Source organism: Xenopus laevis, chromosome 9_10S, assembly GCF_017654675.1.
Source record: "Xenopus laevis strain J_2021 chromosome 9_10S, Xenopus_laevis_v10.1, whole genome shotgun sequence".
NCBI classification, from domain to species: domain Eukaryota; kingdom Metazoa; phylum Chordata; class Amphibia; order Anura; family Pipidae; genus Xenopus; species Xenopus laevis.
This window is the reverse complement of record NC_054388.1, coordinates 42856711-42879398: the sequence shown is the minus strand read 5'-3', so window position 1 is coordinate 42879398 and position 22688 is coordinate 42856711. Positions and strand designations below refer to the sequence as shown.

At 39.5% G+C, this 22688-nt stretch overlaps 1 protein-coding gene across 2 annotated transcripts in view; it reads right to left on the bottom strand.

Moving 5' to 3' along the window:
- Nucleotides 1-22688, bottom strand: part of dnah9.S (dynein, axonemal, heavy chain 9 S homeolog) — an 89095-nt gene that overhangs the window by 57219 nt on the left and 9188 nt on the right. For both annotated transcript variants that reach the window (XM_018238559.2, XM_018238560.2), the window contains exons 6-21: nucleotides 22287-22498; nucleotides 21532-21765; nucleotides 17915-18082; nucleotides 15875-15991; nucleotides 14185-14335; nucleotides 13100-13214; nucleotides 12295-12363; nucleotides 8010-8136; nucleotides 7397-7652; nucleotides 5970-6211; nucleotides 5425-5560; nucleotides 5078-5274; nucleotides 3043-3467; nucleotides 2233-2455; nucleotides 1018-1184; nucleotides 41-911 (exon numbers count right to left, since the gene is read on the bottom strand). In XM_018238559.2, coding sequence (XP_018094048.1) covers nucleotides 41-911; nucleotides 1018-1184; nucleotides 2233-2455; nucleotides 3043-3467; nucleotides 5078-5274; nucleotides 5425-5560; nucleotides 5970-6211; nucleotides 7397-7652; nucleotides 8010-8136; nucleotides 12295-12363; nucleotides 13100-13214; nucleotides 14185-14335; nucleotides 15875-15991; nucleotides 17915-18082; nucleotides 21532-21765; nucleotides 22287-22498 — 3710 coding nt within the window. The remainder of the gene's footprint in view (nucleotides 1-40; nucleotides 912-1017; nucleotides 1185-2232; nucleotides 2456-3042; nucleotides 3468-5077; nucleotides 5275-5424; nucleotides 5561-5969; nucleotides 6212-7396; nucleotides 7653-8009; nucleotides 8137-12294; nucleotides 12364-13099; nucleotides 13215-14184; nucleotides 14336-15874; nucleotides 15992-17914; nucleotides 18083-21531; nucleotides 21766-22286; nucleotides 22499-22688) is intronic.

Below are 22688 nucleotides of genomic sequence, written 5' to 3'. Positions count from 1 at the left end.
ATAAGACAACTCTAAGATAGGAAGCCATGTTATGCCTTACCTCCGGGAGCTGAGATCTGATATCATCTGAGCCAATGAAGATACTTTCTAAGTGGGACCATGTTCTCTGGACCTCAAACCAGATAGAAATCACAGAGTCTGCAGTAGACAATTTCTTTTGCCAGCCTGAAACCTCTTCCAGGAAGAATGCAATGTATTTTGAAGTCATAAGGTTCTGCAGTTGAACTTGATTGTCCTCCAAGGTTTCAATAAGATCCTCATCAGACTTTATCAAGGGCACACTTGTACGAGAATGATGTTCATATTGGAAGTTCATACTACTCCATGTGGTGTCAAGTTCTTTTAGAACTTTCTCCATTCCCATCTCCTTTACAGCTTTGTCCACTATCCCACGAACCTCATCCTCAAAATTATGGAGATTGAGCTTCAGAAGGTCAGCGAGAGTTGTGTCTTGATCCATTGTGAACCGAACACCAGTTGCTTGCATGAGTTGGCTCCAGTGCCTTTCACGGATGGCTGGATTCTGGAGCTCAGCCACTGCTCTTAAAGATGTCAATATGTTTTTCACTTGGTTATCAAGCCCTGTGAAAGCATCCCACGCCCTCATCTCCTTATCCAAGTTCCGGATGTCCTTCGCAAACTTCTTACACTCCAGATCCATGTTTTCCACATTGATTTCTCTCCATCTTGTAGTCTGCCAGTCATTCATGCTGGACTTAACCAAAAAGATCATATCCCAGAGTTCCTTGAGCAGGCATACTTCCTTCCGGCACTGTTTCAGTTGCTTGTAATCTGGAACACCGAGTTCAAATAAAGCAGCAGATTCGTAGATGGAGGACATGGTGGATTCCATTATCTTTATTTCCACATTTTTGGCATCCAGCATTTGATATGGAGAGATGCTATCAAATCTAGAAAACAATAATTAAACTCATTACATTCTCTATTTAAATATAGATCCATTATACATAACCTAATATTGCACTGAAACAAGGAGCTTGAATGTGGACATCTTACCGGAATGGCGCTTGCTTACGGAAAGCCTCCCTGAAGTTGTGCTGCTCAACATCGAATGTTGCACAGTTTCTGCGCAGAAGGGTAACTTCATTAGCCTGCAAGGGAGCTACGTGCTGCTTCACTGTAATGGCCATTTTCTTAATGTTGTTCCACTTCTCTGGTAGCTCCTATATATTTATAAAGAACAATGGCTGGCACTATATAAATGATGATAATGAATATCACAAAAGTAGATAACCTGCAACCAGCATTTTCACCAGCTTGGATCTACTACCTGCTTCCAACGTGCTGCAGCTTTATTTACAACCCAACATACTACTTGGTGTCTGCCATATAACCAGGATTTACAGCATCTGAGGGCAGGTGGAACGTAAGAAGGTGGAGTAGCCCAAATTATGGTTTCCCTACCCAGATACCCACTCATTCATGCCTCTATCTGCAACCATGTTTACATACATGTGACCCAATACCCACTTTTTGGGGTACCCAAGAAGCTGCAGGACCCAACAAAGGAGTTCTAGTTATATATTTAAGAAATACATTTAGCTGGACTTTAATTGGATAAAAAGTGGTAGAGAAGTTTGAGAAACCAAGTTGTTATCAACATTTTTAGGCTGGGACACACTGGGCGATTTGGGGAGCTTTAGTCGCCTGGCGACTAATCGCCGCGACTTTTCTCCCCGAATGCCTCCCCTCGCTCTGCGCCTGGCTAAAATGAAAAATCGCCTGCGCTAATCACACGCGGCGATTCGTTTTCCGAAGTCGCCCGAAGTTGCCTCACGAGGAAACTTCGGGCGACTTCGGAAAACGAATCGCCGCGTGTGATTAGCGCAGGCGATTTTTCATTTTAGCCAGGCGCAGAGCGAGGGGAGGCATTCGGGGAAGATTGGTCGTGGAAAGACGCGGCGATTAGTCGCCAGGCGACTAAATCTCCCCAAATCGCCCAGTGTGTCCCAGCCCTTAAAAGGCAGTGACTCAATAGTGACATTTAATTCCCCTTTATCAGTGATTCTCTCTGTCTGTCAGACTCCAAGATAACAAAATTATTAGAGAAGACCAGCATGTTGATTATGGGTGTAATAAACAAAGTGACTTAAATTTTTCACTTAACTATAAATCGGTCTACCATACCCCTCCCCCCACTCGCTGCTCTCACCCCTCAAGTTTATAAGACAAGGAATAAAAGCTGGTTTGGGTGTACTGTAGCTTACTAACCTCCAGCTGTTTGTAGACTTCATCTGGAAGCTCCTGGTCATAAGCCTTCAGCAATTCAATGGTTTGTTTCAGAGGTTCAAATAGCTCATCTGTGCTGGCCTGCCTTTCTTTCACTGCCATAAGGTGACCCATAATTTCCACCAAACCATTATAATCTCCTTCCTTCAGTTGCTTGCTCAGCCCTCGCTCTGCCACTTTAATAAACTCGTCTAGATCGGCGAGGCTTAGAAAGGGAAAAAACAGCATAATGTCATTGCTTTTCTTACTAATCAGATGTGCAAAATATAATAGATTCTGATATTCAACATCACTGGAATATTTGCTCAAGCCAAGGCTCCATATGCCTGACTAAACAATCAAGATTGATAGGTTACATACTGTATTTTATAATTAACAGGGGTGAACAGTTGGTTCTGGTTTGGATATCAGGGGTCTCTGGCTGATTTCATTTGAGGAAATTCTTGAATTGAGTCATTTGTTCAACAACAGCAAATTAAGCCCCACAGCAAATCTGTGTGTGTATGTAAACACAGATCCTTAAACTAGAGCTGCCCAATCTAACACCACCCGCAAAAGGTCTATGGTCCTAATACTTTGATCCAGTTCATTACATGTGAGGGGTTTGTTGAGGCTTTTGCACTTCCATGCAAAAAGTAACCAGATACCATATCTTATTATCTTATCTTAATTTGGTTTCTATTATGTCAGCCGATCACTATACCTAAAATAATCATGGACTAAAAGAGACACATTGGCTATGGAAAAGTTTTGGTTGTAGAATGCTGCCCATCTGGTCTCAACATTCCTCACCTGTTTGTTACATGGTCGATAAGATGCTGTTTGAACATCAGGCTCCATCTCTTCACCACATTGAGCAGGGCAGATTTAAAGGGTTGTGCATCCACCCTCATCCAGCAGTCAAAGATATTAACTGGCTCCATGCGACTGATCTCCTCGTAGATTTTTTCATAGGAGTCAATCTGCTCTTTGAATTGCTGCAAGGTTGGTGGAGTTTCTGGCACTCCATCCTCAGCATGTGCTTCAATCTCTTCAGCAGTCAGCACGTGTCCATATAGAAGGAATTGACGCATGAATTCCTTCCTGTCGTCTACGTACAGATAAGCATAGTGGTCAAATGTGTTGCGGTAATCTGAGCATGACGTCATTACATTCTGGACACTCTCCATGAGTGCATTTCGCATATCAGCCAAATCTGCCATGTCTTCCATATCGGCCTAACAGGAAAAATATCTCAGTTACATATTGTTTTATGTAAAGGGCATGTAAAGGCAAAAAAATAAAATCCCATTTTAACTTTGTTTAATGAAAAAGAAACCTATTTCCAAAATACTTTAATTAAAACATGTGTACTGTTTTTATCAGAAACCTGACTGTATGCAGTGAAATTCTCCCTTCATTTGCTACTGGAATAGGAATTGTCAGATGTCCTAAATACTCTACAGGGAATCAGTCATACTTATGAACAGCAGGGTGAGCCCCCGCCTTACTTCTCAGTAGTGATGGGTGGACCGGTCCGACCCGGTTGCCACCTTGCACTGCCAGTCTGCTGGCTTCCAGCTTCCTTAATTTATAGACTCGTGCCTTATTGCCCTGCCCCTTTTTGTGACATCATCGGCGGGCTAGCTGGGTCTATAAAAGGAATCCGGAAGTCACAGGCAGGCGGGCATGGATGGAGGGAGGGCGGATGCAGGTCGGGGAAAACCCGACCCACACATCACTACTTCCCAACCATGCAGAACTCAAGCAGCTTTGTTTGTTTCCCTGTAGAGCAGTCTGCGACTATGTAGAGATTTTTATTTATTTTTATTTTTTTTGCCTTTACATTCCCTTTACTGTTTTCAACTCCAGCTGCAGGGAAAAAATCATGGAGCCAGATTTAAACAGATAAACTGGAATTCTATTTGGAGGATTATTTTGCTGCAGGCACCGGTTCTGCAGAATTGGAGAAAGTTTGTATTAATCAATTATTAAACATTAGCTTACATGACAACACAGGACCCAGTGCAGTCTGCATATTCTGATTATTAATCAGTTTTGCTGTATCGGCTGATTTATGAGGATCCCTAAGCAGCCCAGACCACACTGAGCAGGTGAACAATCTTGGTCTTACAAATAACAAAGTAACAAGATGTGAACCCCTGTAGCCAACTTTGAAAGCATAAATCATTTGTTTGATTAGGCTTGTGTTGCAGTAACTTAATGTTTATGTTTAGTATACAAAATTTCTAGCATTTCTAGCCTTATTCTATTTTAGACTTTACTTCCCCTTTAAGCTAGAGTTTTTGAAATTGAAGAGTGGTCCATAGAAATGGATGGAGCATGTGGGTTGCAACCTCAACATTTGTAAGAAAACCACTTGGAATAAGTGCTAACTTGCCATTCTGGATGATTTTGAAAAACTGTAGCCATGATATTATGCTGTCTTGTGCTAAAGTGGCCTAAACAATCACACAATGAGTGCCTTGAAAGGAAAAATTCTACAAAGTTTTGGGTTAGCTCTTAACAATTAAAGTGGTTGCTGTCATCCCTCTGACTGGTCCTTTGATGCCTCCTACACACCTCAAAAAGGGATGTGGCAGATTGGATTCAATGACCAGGGACCAAAGTCAAATTGTATCGCTACCCTTTTGTTTTGGCATGGCTTGCCCAGTTTATGAACTGTTAATCACTGAATTTGTAAAGTGACACTGAGAGGTCAACAACTCAGAAATGTTTTATCAATCTCGGGTAATATGATGGCCATTAACAAAGATGTTAAAGGCTCAGTTTGGCTTTTTTCTGGTAACTCTAATTGTTTCACAGTGACATGAAAACAGAACATTACCTGGTAATGGGAGAAAGTGTTGTGTTCTGCGAGCCTAGGAACCAATGATGAAATCCTGTAGATGTCATTGATTAGTCCCTCAATGATGTCATATAAGCCATCACTTGCCCCATGATCCAAACCTGGTCGAAAGACCATGTCTGGGATTAAAAGGTCTAGCTGCACTTCAAACAAAGGGGCAAGACCAGCCTTGGCATCTGCAATAGAAAATCAAAAGTATTTTTTTTAAATAATCTTCTGTGTAGCCCATATAGTATACAATATGTATAGAACAATGCAATTCCACAATTTTATCTGGATTAAAGGTGGAGCTTTTCCTGAGGTCAGTTTTTGCTCTGTGTACCCACCTGTGTTATCCAGAAGACATTTTAAAGAGCATTCAATAGCATTAAAGAACCCATCAAGGACCATGTCATCAATATAATCAACATAGGCTTTCCAGACATCAGAACTGGGATCTGCAGAGAAAAGCTCTTGGTTTTCCTAAAAATGAAAACACAATAAAATGTTGCTTTAAATTTAATACATGTCTGCTTGAAATAGAAAGACTTAGTTAATGGTCAGTCTGTTTCTCTGCTATTAAGAGATACATTACATAACAATAACAATAACTCATCAAACTATTAAGACACATCAGCACACTATAATAGAACAGCCAAATGAGATGACTGCTGGACTATGAATGCCACCATCGTGTCAGCAAAACATCTTCCATTCAAGGTGCAGAAACCTGAATAAAAGCTCATGGCATCATCACCATGGATTTTCCAATCAATATACAGATGGTATAGCTTAATTCCAACTCTTGTCTCAAGCCCAGTAAGTACAACCCAAAATCTTTAATTACAGAAAATCAATAAATAGTATCAAAGTTGCATTTCTGAGTGGATACCTTAAGAAGGGCATGAAGTTTAGTGCCTGACTCTCTGATGAGGCTGTAGCGCTTCTCAAGTCGATCTGACCGGTCGTCAAGACTAAGTAGAGTTTCTTTCCTTCCATCTTTACGCTCAAAAATTGGCAGCACCCACATCTTCATGATGGCCTGGATTTCATCAACATTGTCTCTGGCTTTCTGCACCCTTCTTTCTAGGTCATGAACCACGTCACGTACCTCTTGAATATACTCCCAAATTCCTAAAATGGAAAATAATTCTTTGGACTGGTCTCATTTTTATATTCTATGAAGGATTTTCCTAGTAAGAAATTGCCTGTAGCTAATGACCATGCATACAGATTGAGGCAAATGTAAGAAAAGGAGAATCACCAAGGAATTTCCAAACTAATCACATTCTTAAAGGAAAACTATCCTACTATAACTACAGGTATGGGACCTGTTATCCAGAATGCTTGGGACCTGGGGTTTTCCGGATAACGGATCTTTCCGTAATTTGGGTCTTCATGCCTTAAGTCTACTAGAAATTCATTTAAACATTAAATAAACCCAATAAGATGGTTTTGCTTCCAATAAGGATTAATTATATCTTAGTTGGGATCAAGTACAAGCTACTGTTTTATTATTACAGAGAAAAAGGAAATAATTTTTAAAAATTTGGATTATTTGGATATAATGGAGTCTATGGGAGCTTTCTGGATATCGGGTTTCCGGATAAGGGATCCTATACCTGTATTAGTAGCATGTGTCTTTGGGTAATCCTACATAGAAATTGACCATTTTAAGTGCTAAGGCTGCCCCGTTGGATCATATGTTACCAATTAATGGACAATAGTCTTTCTTTTACTTTTTCTAGGTAAAGCTGCAGTATTTTTGGTTCGGCGATCTCTGAGGGAGCACACCAACCATAACTTTGGTGTAAAAGGATAATGTTTACAAATATATATGTTCCAGTTGGGTAAAATTCTGTAATAGGCCACTTAGCATGCTATAAACTATCTTTTGGTTAAGTATTCATTCTGGGGGTATAGTTTTACTTTAACGCTGTATCCAGAGGCATTCAGAATAAAGCTTCTAAACGAAATTATAGTAGTAATTGCCTACCATTATAAGATATGTTCTACTTGACTTAATATATGCCAAAATCAGTGGCTAAAGAGGTGATGGATATTTAAAGTTATGAATTTATTTATATTTAGCAGCAAAGAGCAACATTTTTCGCAATGTTTGGCCATGGAAAAAATACCATTGACTCCATGGGTGAAAAAATTGTCAAATAAAAGTTGTCGTTCATAAACCAAAGCATTTGGCGAGTTTTTCGCTGCTTCACAAATTTTCTGCGAAACGGGTCAGATCACTAATATTTAGCAGATACGTACAGTTACATAAATACTTCTGTAACATAAGATAGGCAAGATAGATCATACCATTTGCTTTCCAATTTAGTGTTTCCTCTGCCTCCTTTAAGCGGATGTCGATATTCCTGAGCTGCCCTTCTATCAGTGGGAACTCCACCTCCAAAATGGTTCTCATGACCTTGTTATACCTATTGGCTGTCAACTCTAGATTTGCAGTAAAAGTTCGGTAAGATTCCTTGAATGAGAAAATATCTCCAGCTTCCTTAGGGATTGTTTCCATTCGAAGCTCCTGGAGATACTTCACTTCTCGAAGCACTGAAACTAACTATGACAGAAAAATCATTAGTATATTTCATTGGTCCAGTCAGACATATAGGAACAGAAGAAATGAAGATTAGTAACAAGTGAGATCATGTGCAGGGTTTTTGTGGCCTTTTGGGTTTAAAAATCCAGTTATTGTTCAACAGGTGTTGAGAGCCTCCTTAGATATGGATGTGGGATCCGTTATTCAGAACCCCAATTAGTAGAAAGCTCTGAATTACAGGAAGGACATCTCCAAGTTATTGGAAACCCAAGCAATAACTAAATGTTGGATTTCAAAGGGACCTATATTCCTGCATGTCCATAAACCTCTGCCCCACCACCAAAAAAAATTGTATCTGGGCTATGCTTAATTTTTTACCTGTGGATCAAAATTGACAAAGATCAGCTTAGTGTTTTCATCTCTAACAATAAGAGGACGTGTGAGGTTATACTGAGACTTTTCCGACACTGTCTGACACCATTCCTCATAAAGTTTCTCTTTGTACCTGACAAAAGGGAAAGATGAATGAAGAACACAGTAAGAACATTAGAAGACACCAGCTCCCAAAGCAATAACATTCCTTGCTTTTATTATGATCTTAGGGGAAATGACCTAATGTAGTGGGTACTGCATGAATAAGCTCAAGTGCAAGCTCCAGCCTCCTCATTATTCATTACCAGAGACACTGCATTGATTAATTATTCTTATTAAGGCTTTGTCATATAGTATAGGCTTTTACCTCCTAATTCATTATTGTTGCCTCGTGCTTCTCCCTCAAAAGATTGAGCTGCTATACAAACTCTACTATAGACCTCAGCCTCCTCATTATTCCTTAATACTAATGGTTGTTGTTTCACCACTTTTTGTTTTACATCAACATGGTGGGTTGCTGCATGAATAAGTTCTGCTCCTTAATATACAGTATATAGCTGCTGCTTATCCCTACTCATTAGACTTGAGAGAGCTCTTTTTTGATTCTTCTCTACAGCAGGCTTCAGGCTTCCCTATAAACCCTTATGAATTTGGCTTTTCACTTCTCTGTATCAATCAGTAGCTGTGTAAAGAAACCCTGCTGCAAGCTTTGGCCTACTCATTTAAATGGTTGCAGTTCTCCTCCAACTTTATCCTTTAACAGGACCATTTGCAAGTATAACTTCAACTGCAGTCTTTCATCTCCCAGTTAAACCTTCATAGCCATGCTAACTGCATGAATCATTTATTGGCTATGCATTATGGGAAGACTAGGAATAACTCTCTTTTGGACCTTGTAATAACTAATAATACTGAACTCATCTCTAGCATTTGTGTGAGTGAGCATTTAGGGAATAGTGATCATAACATGGTCACCTTTGAGATTCTGTTGCAGAAGCAATTCTATAAGGGAGTAACTAAAACACTAAATTTCAGACGTGCAAACTTTGACAGTATAAGGGCATCTCTGCAACATATTAAGTGGGAAATGCTTTTCACAGGGTTAAACACAGAACAAAAATGGGAAGTCTTTAAAATGCTGCTTGATAAATATACTTGTCAGTATATTCCACTTGTAAGCAAGGAACGTCATTGCAAAGCAAAACCTTTTTGGTTCAATAGAAGCGTTGGTGTTGAGGTGGGTAAGAAAAGACGTGCTTTTAAGGCTTTCAAGTTAGGTGGGACAGCCGAATAATTTATAAGGTACAAGGAGGCCAATATATCATGCAAAGAAGCTATAAGGCAAGCTAAAAACTATATGGAAAAGGATATTGCAGCAAGCAGTAAAAAGAATCCAAAATTATTTTTTGAGTATGTTAATAGTAAAAAAATGAAGTAGGAAGGGGTGGGACCTTTAATATCAGAGGCGGGTTCAGCTGGTTGATGAAAACAAAATAAAGCAGAGATTCTGAACTCATATTTTTTGTCTGTCTACAAAGAAGCAGTTAATGAAGGTTTCCTCCTTAATAGTCCCAATTCTAATAATACAACTAATGATGCATAGAACGGGCCAGATGGTATTCATCCCAGGGTACTTAGCAAGCTTAGCTCTGTGACTGCCAAACCTCTTTACTTTTTCAGAATTCATTGAGGTCTGGCATGGTGCAGAGAGACTGGCAAATTGCTAATGTGGTGCCGCTATTCAAAAAGGGATCCTGTTCTCAGCCTCAAAACTATAGGCCAGTTAGTCTGACGTCAGTGGAGGGAAAGCTTTTCAAAGGGTTATAAAAGTTACTGGACTTCATAGCAAATCATAATACTATGAGTTTGTGCCTGCATGGTTTTATGCGTAATAGATCTTGCCAGACTAACTTAATTTCTTTTTATGAGAAGGTGAGCAGGGACCTCGATTTTGGGATGTCAGTGGATGTGATTTACTTAGACTTTGCTAAAGCATTTGATACAGTGCCACACAGAAGGTTACTGGTTAAATTAAGGAATGTTGGCCTGGAACTGTGGAACATAGTATTTGTACCTAGATAGAGAACTGGCTAAAAGATAGACTACAAAGAGTGGTAAATGGAACATTTTCTAATTGGACCAGTGTTGTTAGTGGAGTACCGCAGGGCTCTGTACTAGGTCCCTTGCTTTTCAACTTGTTTATTAATGACCTGGAGGTGGGCATTGAAAGTACTGTTTCTATTTTTGAAAATGATACTAAATTGTGCAGAACTATAGGTTCCATGCAGGATACTGCCACTTTGCAGAGTGATTTGTCTAAGTTGGGAAACTGGGCTGCAAACTGGAAAATGAGGTTCAAGACTAGAGGAAAAGAACTTTCATTTGAAGCAACGTAGGTGGTTCTTCACAGTGAGGACAGTGAGGTTGTGGAATGTACTGCCGGGTGATGTTGTGATTCAGTTAATGCCTTTAAGAGTGGCATGGATGATTTCTTGTACAGACATAATATCAAAGGCTATTGTGATACTAAATTCTATAGTTAGTATAGATATGGGTATATATATTTTTGGTGAAAGTAGGGAGGGGTGTGTGTATGGATGCTGGGTTTTCATTTGGAGGGGTTGAACTTGATGGACTTTGTCTTTTTTCAACCTGATTTAACTAACTATGTAACTATGTGTGTGTATGTGTGTTTGAGAATGGAATTCATTCCTGCAGATAAAGATGAAAGCCTCCATGCAGACTAGATTGTTAATTAGCATCTCTGCATGTAAACAGATTCTATTTCCCCATTCATCCTTCCATAAAGATAACGGAAAAACAAAACTTTAAAGCAAAATTAGGAAGATTGTTCTACTGGATCTCATGTAGAACAGAGTCTTTAATTAAGATTTCTATCCTTTTCCCCCAATTTCTTAAGGATCAATTAACAGCAAAGCTCTCTTACTATACAGATTTCTCCTGAGGACACCAGAGCAGATGGTGGGATCCAATTAAAACTTGAAAAGTGCTCCCAATGCCCAGAGGTGGAAAGGTACAAGCAGTTCTAGAAAAGGAAGTTTGTCCTGAGAATGTAGAAATTGATTGGCTACAGTAATTCTATTAGTTTACCATTAGTTATTGATCCAGCTCCCCAGAGTTAAAAGGACACTGATACAATATGTTAAAGGAGGCAAAAGCCTGTGACTCTCTAAAAGAGTGAACCTGGAAAATAGAACTGCTTTTTTACAAAATATGAAAGAATTGAGAATTGAGGGGCAGATGAAAATATGAGTTTAGAGCACAGAAAAACTTACCCACTTTCTATTCATTATCAATTTACCCACTGATTAACAGGGAAATACCATTCATATCTATACAGTCAATTTTGTTTCAATCTAACCAAAAAAAACTTGTTGCCTACTCTTGCAATGCATAGCAGCACTGTACTCCATTCTTCAGAATTTGTACCAGGGATACAAGGATACAGGAGAAAAGACTCAGGTTACACAGCAGACTCAGGTTACACAGCAGATAAGCTCTGTACAACATAATGGTGTTATCTGTAATCCACTATTTAACCTGTGCCTTATAGCATTTTTTCAATTTCCACCATTGCTCTGCAGCAGCTTGTTTATATGAAATATAGTAGTGTTTCTGAAGCAAACAGATCAGTTTTACCAGTGCATGGCAACACTGCATTATATTTTCATTTAAAACAATGTAATTTTTTGGTGTTACTGTTCCTTTAAGTAGCTTTAAAAAGGGCCAATGTTGGTCTAAAACATTGCTAAGTGCCCATGTCTCAATAAAGGCTTTAAATACAAGACTTTTTTTTGCCGGTGCTGTCTGTTAAGAGTATAATGTATGGTAGATGATCCCTTATAACACATGAATGATACTCAGAGTTCCCTGTATAACTCAGCCTGCAGCCTTGTGACTTCATATGGTCACATAACCCCCCAGTGACTTCTAATATTCTTAATAGTTACAGTAGGGGGTACATTATCCCTTATAATACATGATTGATACTCAGAGTTCCCTGTTTAACTCAGCCTGCAGCCTTGTGCCTTCATATGGTCACAGAACCCCTCAGTGACTTCTAATATCCTTATGATTTACAGTTGGGGTAAATGATCCCTTATAATACATGAGTGATACTCAGAGTTCCCTGTATAAGTCATTCTGCAGCCTTGTGCATAGTAATGTAACTAATCCCTTCCGGGCCTGGGCACAGGATGTGCTCAATACGCAAAAATTATTAACAAAATAACTTTCTGGGCTCATCAGGCCATCGGATAATCATACTTACTTTTCCAAAAGAGCCATCATTTCTTCATATTTTTGTTTCATTTGAACACCTTCTGCAGATTCCATGCAGCTAAAATATGAGGATAAACACAAATGAAAAGCTCAATTCATGGGCTCTCATATTTAAACAAACTGCATGATTGTTAATTGTCTGATGAGGCGAGGAGAGAACTCCTTCCTGGCAGAACTGGGCCAAGGACCTTTTGCATTCAAGTGTTGTACCCCCATCATGGACCAACCACACCAATATACCTTGCCTGGAAAAGTTAGTAAGGACACAGACCAGGTGACATGGGATAAGTAAGGAGCTGGTATAATGATTATAAACATATATTCTGAAATTGTACCCCTCCTTCCCAAAAATATAGACACATTCCTCTGCTGTTTTCCCCTAGGTCTGGCCCTGCACTACCTTTAGTAGTAGTATAGGCCTTAGAGCAAAACAGGTTTTATAAGAATGTCATGACTATGTCATGACTATAGCCTTTGAATGTTGTTGAACTAATATTCCCATATGCAACCAATGAAAAGCAGGGCTACCCTGATTTTAAAAAGAAAGTGATTCCATCTTGCCTTATAGTATCTCTCATTAATATCACATACTCTTCTATCCTCAAACCTGCTGTTCAAAGTGACAGAGTACAGTTGCACCTCTGGGGCTGCCTCTGATTGAATGCTCATTGTCAGAACAGTCATCTTGGTATGAAATATTATAAAGGCACTTTATGCTAAATTTTGATTTTTTTTCTGTTTCTATAAAGATAACCACCACAGTGGCACATTCAATCATCAGGGTTAATACTCACGGGTGTGTGACATGTCGGAAGTTGCTAAAAGTGTTCTGAAGCCGTTCTTTGAGCTGTAGGGTCCAATTCAGATTTCCAGCGACAGGTGGCATGTTCAGGTTTATCTGTGCATAATCTGTGGCATACAAAAGTGTAACTAAGAGCAATGGAAATATTGTTCTATATATATTTCACAATAACGCATGGCTGAATAAAACATAGTTACATAGTTAAATTGAAAAAAAAACCAAAGTCCATCAAGTTCAACCCCTCCAAATAAAAACCCAGCATCCATACACACACCCCTCCATACCCTCACAAAAATTATATATACTAACTATAGAATTTAGTATCACAATAGCCTTTGATAGTATGTCTATCCAAGAAATCATCCAAGCCATTCTTAAAGGCATTAACTGAATCAGCCATCACAACATCACCCGGCAGTGCATTCCACAACCTCACTGTCCTGACTGTGAAGAACCACCTACGTTGCTTCAAATGAAAGTTATTTTCCTCTAGTCTGAAGGGGTGGCCTCTGGTGCAGTGATTCTCTTTATGGGTAAAAAGGTCCCCTGCTATTTGTCTATAATGTCCTCTTATGTACTTGTAAAGTGTAATCCCAACAACAACCCCAACCCTGACAGTCTAACCTCATAATTTAAGTCTTCCATCCCTCTAACCAGTTTATTTGCACATCCCTGCACTCTCTCAAATTATATCCCTCTTAAGGACTGGAGTGTTTATGCACTGCATAAGTGAGGCCTTACCAGGGACCTATAAAGAGGCATAATTATGTTTTCATCCCTTGAGTTAATGCCCTTTTTTTGCCCCTAATAATGTTACAATGTTAATTATATGTGAGTAAAATAATATCAGCTTTTATTCCCCTCAGACAGTTTATGCAGGCGGTTGCTATTTGTAAGGTCTTGTCTCAAGGATTCTACAATCACTGAGTCAGATCAAATCTGATCTGCTTTGGATGATGACATTATTGGGCAGTTCTAGAGGCCTTAATGTATTTCTAACAATCTAGCTCCTTGATGCTGTAGTATATTCCATTGTTTAGCACTCATATTTCTTGAATACACATGTACAGTAAATACCTTGCTCCATGGTTGTCTGCATGTGCCTGTTGTATATGAATTTTGCAGAGTCCAGTTCTTGATTGAACATAGAAATCAAGAGAGGATATCTATCAAAGGCATCAGCCGCAATGATTGGTCGTTCCAGCAAGCTCCCAAACATGTCAAGTAGCTGTGGGTATAAGAACATGTTATTCAGATACAGAGATTATTTCATTTTGTAGTCATATCTTTGTACAAAAATGAATGTCAGCAGTTCCCCCTCCTATGGCTATACATACATTATGTGCTATAATACCATGTGTTTAAGACAAGCTTCAACACTATGAACAGATAAGGTACATTTTCTCTTTAAAGGGAATGTAAAGTCATTTTAAAAAAAATGCATGTATATATTCTTAGCACTCAATTAAACAACTATGTAATATATGTCTATTAAAACTTTTGTGCCTGCTTTGAGATACAGGCAATCGTTTCAGAAGCTTTCTCTCCTCTCCCTTGATCATGATGTGACTGGCTATCTGGCTCTTAAATGATGTATGGACCAGGCCCGGACTTGCAATCTGTGGGTTCTGGCAAATGCCAGAGGGGCTGCTGTAAATTGCCATAGACAGGCACTATTTAGTGGGCTGGTGAGGTGCTGTTTGGGCCTCTGTGTAGTTGAAATGCCAGGGCCTATTTTGAATCTCAGTCCAAACCTGGTATGGACTGCCCCTCCGATGCTGATAACTACTGAAAGGGATCAAGGGTGGCCTAACCCTCACATATATGCATACTTGTTGAGGAACTGCTGCCCCTTAGAGCATTAGGGAGTAGGACGGCCAGCGAACTCTGAACTTCGAGGGGGATTGCAATCAAGGGAGAGGAGAGAAAGCTTCAGAAAAGATTGCCTGTATCTCAAAGCAGGTACAAAAGTTTTAACAGACATATATTACAAAGCTGTTTTATTTAATGCTAAAAATATTAACATGCACTTTTAAAAATTATTTTACATCCCCTTTCAAAAAAGGTGGTTTATTTATGAATGCTAGTCCAACCACAAAATGCTAAAATGGAGACAAATGTGAGTTCACCTTGATACTACAGTATTCACAAAGGCATTTGCATCTGTATATGCTTCTTAGCAACTTGCAGTGAGTGCCAATGTGCATGCTCAGCTGCTCTGATTAATTGCATACATTGATATAAGTTGCTTGCATCCACAACTAAGTTGCACCAAGTGCGGGAAAGTAATGCCATGCTTGCACAAATGCATTAAAGAAAATGTGCATCGCAAATACACGATTTGCCTTAACGCACACCACTTTGCATTCATATTGGTGTAGTCAGGGGCGATCCTGGCCCCTCCGCCGCCTGAGGCAGCAGCAGTTGCTGCTGCCCCACCTCCCCCGGAAATTCGCTCTTAAAGTACCAGGAGCAGCATTTTTGCTGCCCCTAGTACCTAGTGGGGCGCTGCTGCCTGAGGCGACAGCCTCAACTGGCCTCATTGGCGAAGCACCCCTGGGTGTAGTGCATGCAAGTTATAGATGCAGATACTATTTTGCAGGCATCCATTATTATGTTGGAGTTGTGGGAGGGAAATGTTGCATTTTGGGTACAAGAAAATGGCCATTTGCTTAAAAATGTTGTACTTTGCACACTGCACTGTGTTGTAAATTAGCTCTCTGATGGTTTATTAACTGGGAAGCAGATGAAAAAGCTAATTACTAACCTTAAAGGCATATTCCAGGTTTGAGGCATCCTCAAATCCCTGACAGAAGATGGATCCCAACCTCCTATCCATGTCCTGGACCCTCATTTCAAATTCCAAGATATCCCGCTCAAATTCCTATCAAGGAAAACACATGATGGAGTGATAAAGATGTTAGGTGTCACATGATCTTAAAAGAGTTTGGAGGGAAAAAACAGTCAGAAGTCCTGAAACCAAAAAATAATATTAAAGCGCTTTACACATAGGCCAAATGCTATAATACTTTATTTATACCTGGGCTCAGTTTCTGTTTTGTTTCACCCAGGTTTACATTATAAATCAGCAAGGCAAGATGGCTGACAGTAGGGCAAAAGTAACACTATTAATTAGTGCTGCCAAACTGTGGCCCTTGAGTGGTTGTCTCTTAAGGTTAAGTGACCCAGGTAAGACTTCTGCACTTTTGCTGTAACTGTTTTTTTTTTAGCCTTCGTGGGGCCCATAGAATTAAAGAGGCCATATTATTATTACTTTTGTTTTAACATGTATTTTTAGAGCGCCAACATATTGCACAGCACTGACCTAACCAGGCTTCAAGCTACAATCCTAGAGATGTTCCAAATAGCTGCCTGCTAGATTAATTGCACCAGAATTTGCGATTCATCCATTTCCCCAACTAATAACTGTTTGCATTTTTTCTATTCCTTCTGCATGTAAACTAAAATGCCTGACGATTACTGCATCTAATTGATATTGTGCAGATGTACAGTGGATCACTATGGAAGCTGAAGGAGCACACAGAAAGAGATTAAAATGTGTATACATCAGTCTAATAAAACTTTGATTAGCTTTCTAATTAGGCCTGTGTTACAGACTTGCAGGGACCAGCTTGTCCTGTCAAGGGCAACGAGTTTGATCTGAACTAGCCAGATGCTGCCTCCTCCATAAACAAACACAGAGAAGTCCTTTTTTTAAAAAAAATATTTGATCTGTATTGCCCAATCAAAATTATGGGTTTTATTAATCCCACATCCACCGAGCAGAACACCAGTTAATCTGTCATCAGGTATATAAATGGCATCTGAAAAAGTGACGATTGTTATACAGATCATGTCAAATAGTGAATTTCTCCCATTTCGCTTCGGCGAAAAATTTGTGAATTTCCCGAAATTCCACATGAGAATTTTGATGCCGGCGTCAAAATATTTTTGACGCCAGTGACAATTCCGGCGCAGCGAAAATTCAGACGCTGCGAAAATTCCGACACTAGCGACAATTCTGCCGCCTATATCAGAATTGTCTTTGGCATCAAATATATTTTGACGCCAGCGAATTTATTCGCAGGTGGCGAATTTGCACCTGGCGAATAAATTCTCCCACCACTAATGTCAAACCATTCGGAGGCAAAACTTTACATTTTCTGCCTGTTCTCTTTATGTTTAATCTGCTGTGTATTTCAGAATGCACTGAAATGCCATGTATAATAAATGAACAGGCACATCGGATCCCATAAGGAAACAATTTATACACTTGACTAATGATTTCTGGATCATATCCCCAAATAAGAAAGTTTTTAATCATCCATAACAGAAGCATTCTTGGAGAAGCTTTAATGGACTGTGTATATATTACCCCCAGACAGCACAGTAAGCAGTGTCATGAACATTGTGTGTCCTACTCTCAGACAGCCTATAAATAGATTACCATAGACAATCCAGTAATAAAATGCAATGTAGTTCATGCATATAACCAAGACAGTCCTGAAATGAAATATGGACTTTACACATATTACCCAAGACAGACCAATACTACCATACACCGTTTCCATCAGTTTTCAAGTGGCATTGGACAAGGCAGTGGCACCCAGTGGTTGCCCATTATCATTGACGCCACTTACAAACCAAAGTGCAGGTACCTGGCACCTAAACAGAGAAGAAAAATTCTCTCTAACTGCCGCTTCTGTTTGTCATCTCACTATATGTGAAAAAATGTGTAAAGGAGGTGATGTTGTGCATAGATGCACATGCAAGTCAAAAAGTGTGAGATGTCACACCAAAGTTTCACCTTGTTGTATAAATCTAGGCAGTCATCAGAGCGATCAGAGAAGACTTTAAAGACCTCCTGGAACTCTTCATACATGCTGAGCACCTTCTGACCAAGGGAATTGCCTTTCACCCCAGCAAAAACCATCTTCTCCAGTTTCATCATATCCAAGGCTGTGAGGAGGAGATTCTAGGTAGAAAATCACATTGACCGTTAGGATCAGTGCAGGACAATTACCCATAAACAAGTCACTGTCATTAGTACACTTTGGGCCTAGGAGAGACTGACCCATAAATGCATCACTGATATTAGTACACTTTGGGCCAAGGAGGTACAGGCCTATACCCAGCACATTTAGCTTAGTAATGGGTGGAAAGAGTTACAGACACAGAAGAGAGATTGATTCCAATTTGTATTCAACGCTGATACTAGAGACAGATCAGAGTGTTCTTGGTAATTCTGCCCATTAATTTAACCGAAGAACCAGTCAGACACAGCAGTGCTCCCTCTTTCCATAGTGTTGGGGTGGAATAAGCTTTATTAGAACTATTAGATGTTTGCAGAGTAGCAACTGTAAAGGGTAAGTAGCATTCCTAAAATGCAGAACAGTAATAATAGGAGTCTACAATCTTTTACAGTGTGTGTTGTTATGGACGTTTGTACTCAAGATGGCAATTTTTCAATATTGGATTAATGGTGCATACTGATTCAGTACATAAAAGAAAGCTGCCATATGACATAACTGCATAATTCTGTTAAAACTTAATTTAAATGATATTGAGGTGTAAACTGGGACATTTATTTGATAAAAAAATATCTCCTCAGAATAAATGTTACGAACATATTATCAGCACCCATATGAAACAAAAATAATGGCAGTCAATGTGTTACAGTAAGGGCCTCACTGATAGATGAATAAAGTGAAGGTGGCAGTGGTCTACATCTCCTTGACACTGTAGGACAATCTAATTGCCTCCACTCACTGGCATATAGATTACAAGCAGCAAAGTTCCAGCACCGACTGACAGTTGGGTCAGAGGATTTAATTTCATAATTGTAAATGACTGTTGCTAGGTAAGTTATGTCAAATCTGAGCAGAACCTGAGTCTAATTCTGGCAGAGATGGAACGTAGAGTGTGATTGTTTATGATCTCTATTCCCATACACCAGAAAATGCCTCATGGGGAATGAATAAATATGTATTATCCAATGGGATTGGTCAGAAAGGTTCAGTTTTTTCCCATAGACACCTGATACTTCAATGTTATTCATGAGTTTTAGTAATCTGACATTATTGGGGGAATAGTGGGCTCAGGTGGAACTGAATTCATCAAAGGAGTTTCTCAGGGTCAAGTAGATGTCAAATTGTGTTACATTTCATGGTCAATTTTATAATGTGTCTCCCCTTCTGCTGTGTGATATACAGCAGGGTTACAGGGGTCTTGTACAACACTGATGGACTTGGAGTTTGCATTTGGCACCTCAGGGATAAAATGATCTTTTCTACTCACAGACTGTCATATCTAATCATGGGGGCTGCTACTGAAATTATTCTGTGTCATATGTCATCTTTCTTAGTGACCATTATCATCATTCCTACATATATAGGTGGGTACTGCCATATAGTTTACCCTTGACGTGACAGTATGCAAGTATAGTTTGTTCTCTGTATATTTGTACTTGGGAGCAAGGTGATATATTATTTCCCATAGACAGTACAGTATGAGGGTATAGCTTATTGTGTCTCCAGAACATTTCTTCTCTGTATATTTGTATTTATACATATGGGTAGAATTCGCCATATTGTTTCCCTTAGACAGTACAGTATGAGGCTATAGCTTATTGTGTGCCCAGAACATTCCTTCTCTGTATATTTGTATTTATACATATGGGTAGGAGGTGCCATATTGTTTCCCTTAGACAGTACAGTATGAGGCTATAGCTTATTGTGTGCCCAGAACATTCCTTCTCTGTATATTTGTATTTATACAGGAGGTACAAAAAGAGGAGGGATTGATCAATGCACATTCCCTGGTCCCCTGTCTCACAAGTAATCTAGTATCAATGCACATGCATTACAAAAACAAAGTTACAAAATTATAATAAGGGCAGGAGGTGCCATATTGTTTCCCTTTAGACAGTACAGTATGGGGATACAGCTATATACGGTATATTTGCATTTGTACGAGTAAAAGATTCCATATTGTTTTCTTTGAAACACAACTTGTATGTTTTGAGAAATTCTAACTACCCCACACAGGAAATTGCTAGTCATTTACCAGACAGTGTATAAAATACATTTGCACATTTACAGTATATCTATGAGTAAATGATATTTACTAGAGATGCTCTACACTCAATAAAAACAAACCACCTTGGCAATGTACAGTAGTTCCTTTACTTTTCTCTATCTGGAATACAATCTTCAGTTATAAGAGGAATTAAACCTACTATGGGGCAGATTTATCAAAATGTGAGTTCAGACTGTAATAATTAAATAAAAACTCACCCACTTTCTATTCATTCCTATGGGATTTTTGGAAGCGTATGTATCAAATGGTGAGTTCTCATTTCCACCCATTGATAAATATCCTTCTAAAAATCCCATAGGAATGAATAGAATGTGGTTGAATTTTTATTTATTATCTGAACTCACATAAATCTGTCTATACGTGTTGATTAACATTAGGGATGCGCCGAATCCAGGATTCGGTTCGGGATTCGGCCAGGATTCTGCCTTTTTAAGCAGGATTCAGATTCGGCCGAATCCTTCTGCCAGGCCGAACCGAATCCTAATTTGCATATGTAAATTAGAGGCGGGGAGGGAAATCATGTGACTTTTTGTCACAAAACAGGAAAGTAAAAAATGTTTTCCCCTTCCCACCCCTAATTTGCATATGCAAATTAGGGTTTGGATTCAGTTCGTTATTCGGCCGAATCTTTCAAGAAGTATTCTGGGGTTTGGCCGAATCCAAAATAGTGGATTTGGTGCATCCCTAATTAACATAATATAGGTGGATCAAAAGTGCTGCTTGTGGACTAAATACTGCCCAGAAAGAGTGGTAACGGCCAAACTGAGCAGTGACTTTTTTTTAATATCCTTCCTTTCCAGGGTAAATAATAAAGAGATAACTTCAATGAACTAGACTCAGCTTTACAAAAAGAACATTTGATATATGAAGTGACTAGTGATGTGTCCTGACCCTAACCCACCCACTCGTAAACCAAACCCCACCCCACCCCACACATCAAGTACCCTCTAGTTATAGACCCACGCTCCACCAGCCCGTTTCTGATATCATAAAAGAGGGCGGGGTAGGCACACCTATAAATAGAAAAGCCATCAGTGTAACTTTTTGGGAAGAGCTCGAGTCGAACCTGCAACCCAAAAAGTCAGCCTGAACCCTCGGTTCCCATGAGTGAACATCACTAGAAGTGACAAATAACGGCTGCTTTCTCTGGTGAGAACTAAAACCAATCCATATGCAACCTGGTTAGTAATGCACTGCATGCAAAGCTGCAGCATATAAATTTTGTGTGCAACAAGAATTAAAATTTACTGTGTGTAGGGCTTTCTTTGCTTTTCCTTTACCAAGGGCAGAATAGTTGTATTAGTACTCCTGCATTGCAGTACTTACTTCAATTGTTACCAGCCTCCTGATGAAGGCATCCAGCCTGGAGAAAACCATGACAGCTGGGAAGTCCCAAGTTTTGGGCTCTATTCCATCCCTGAAATATCCCTTCAAGGTCTCCCTTTTCTCTTGGAATGTGCTGACAAGTAAACGGAGGATGTCGAGTGCTTCCTGCACTTTGCTCAGGCTTTCTTCAACCTCTCCCTTTAGAAGATCCTCTGAGCCTAAATAACCCCGGGCCTGTGGGAAGAAAAGAGGAGCATCACTAACCAATCAAATAAAGGATACTTAAGCAGGTAGGCTTAGGAATAGAGATACTTCAAAAGTAAAGCTCCAGTAAAGCTATATCCATCTGCTTGCACTGGAGACTACAGTAGTTCACCTATAAGTGAGCATCACCCCAGAGTTGTAACCACTAGTCTGCCTGTGCCTAATACAATATGTGGAAGTACTATTGAAATACTTTGATTATGTAAATTAAAATCCAAGAGATTGTGTGTGATTCATCAAATAAAGAGTTAATTACATGTTCTCACATTATTATGTGATCAGTTCTGTGTGTCAAGATATAGTGGTTAACCCTTACTCCACCATTACAGCAAGGGCCCACTCGAGAGAGAGATAGAGTCCCATGCAATGCTTGCCAGGAATTGCATCTTGCAAAGTCCAAGTTGGCTAGGAACTAGCAGGAGCCTAGGTAGTAAGAAGTGGTCCATATATTAAAAACATTTTTCCTAAGGCTCCAAAAGTGGATATCTTACCTGCTGGATGAAGAGGTTGCACACTTCTTGCATTAAAACGATGATCCGATCTGGGGTGTTATAATATTTGGAGTTAGACCAAATCAAGCAGATCACATGCATCAAGCAACCAATGTGCGGTTTCACCTCATTGAATTCGATGCTCTCTATGCTTTCAAAATGACGCTGGAGGGGCTTTAAGTGTAAATTAATGTCCTGTGCCTCTGCCAGAGCTGCAAACATATAAAGACGTTCCAGGATTAAAACCTACAATTTATATATAATTGAATGAATGTGCCCTTCAGTTAAGATGATGTTAAAAGACAACTCAGGGCAAACTTAACTTACCTTCTAATATCATTTACAATAGCGCGAACATTATCCCTTATAACACGAGTTATACTCAAAGATCCCTTTATAACT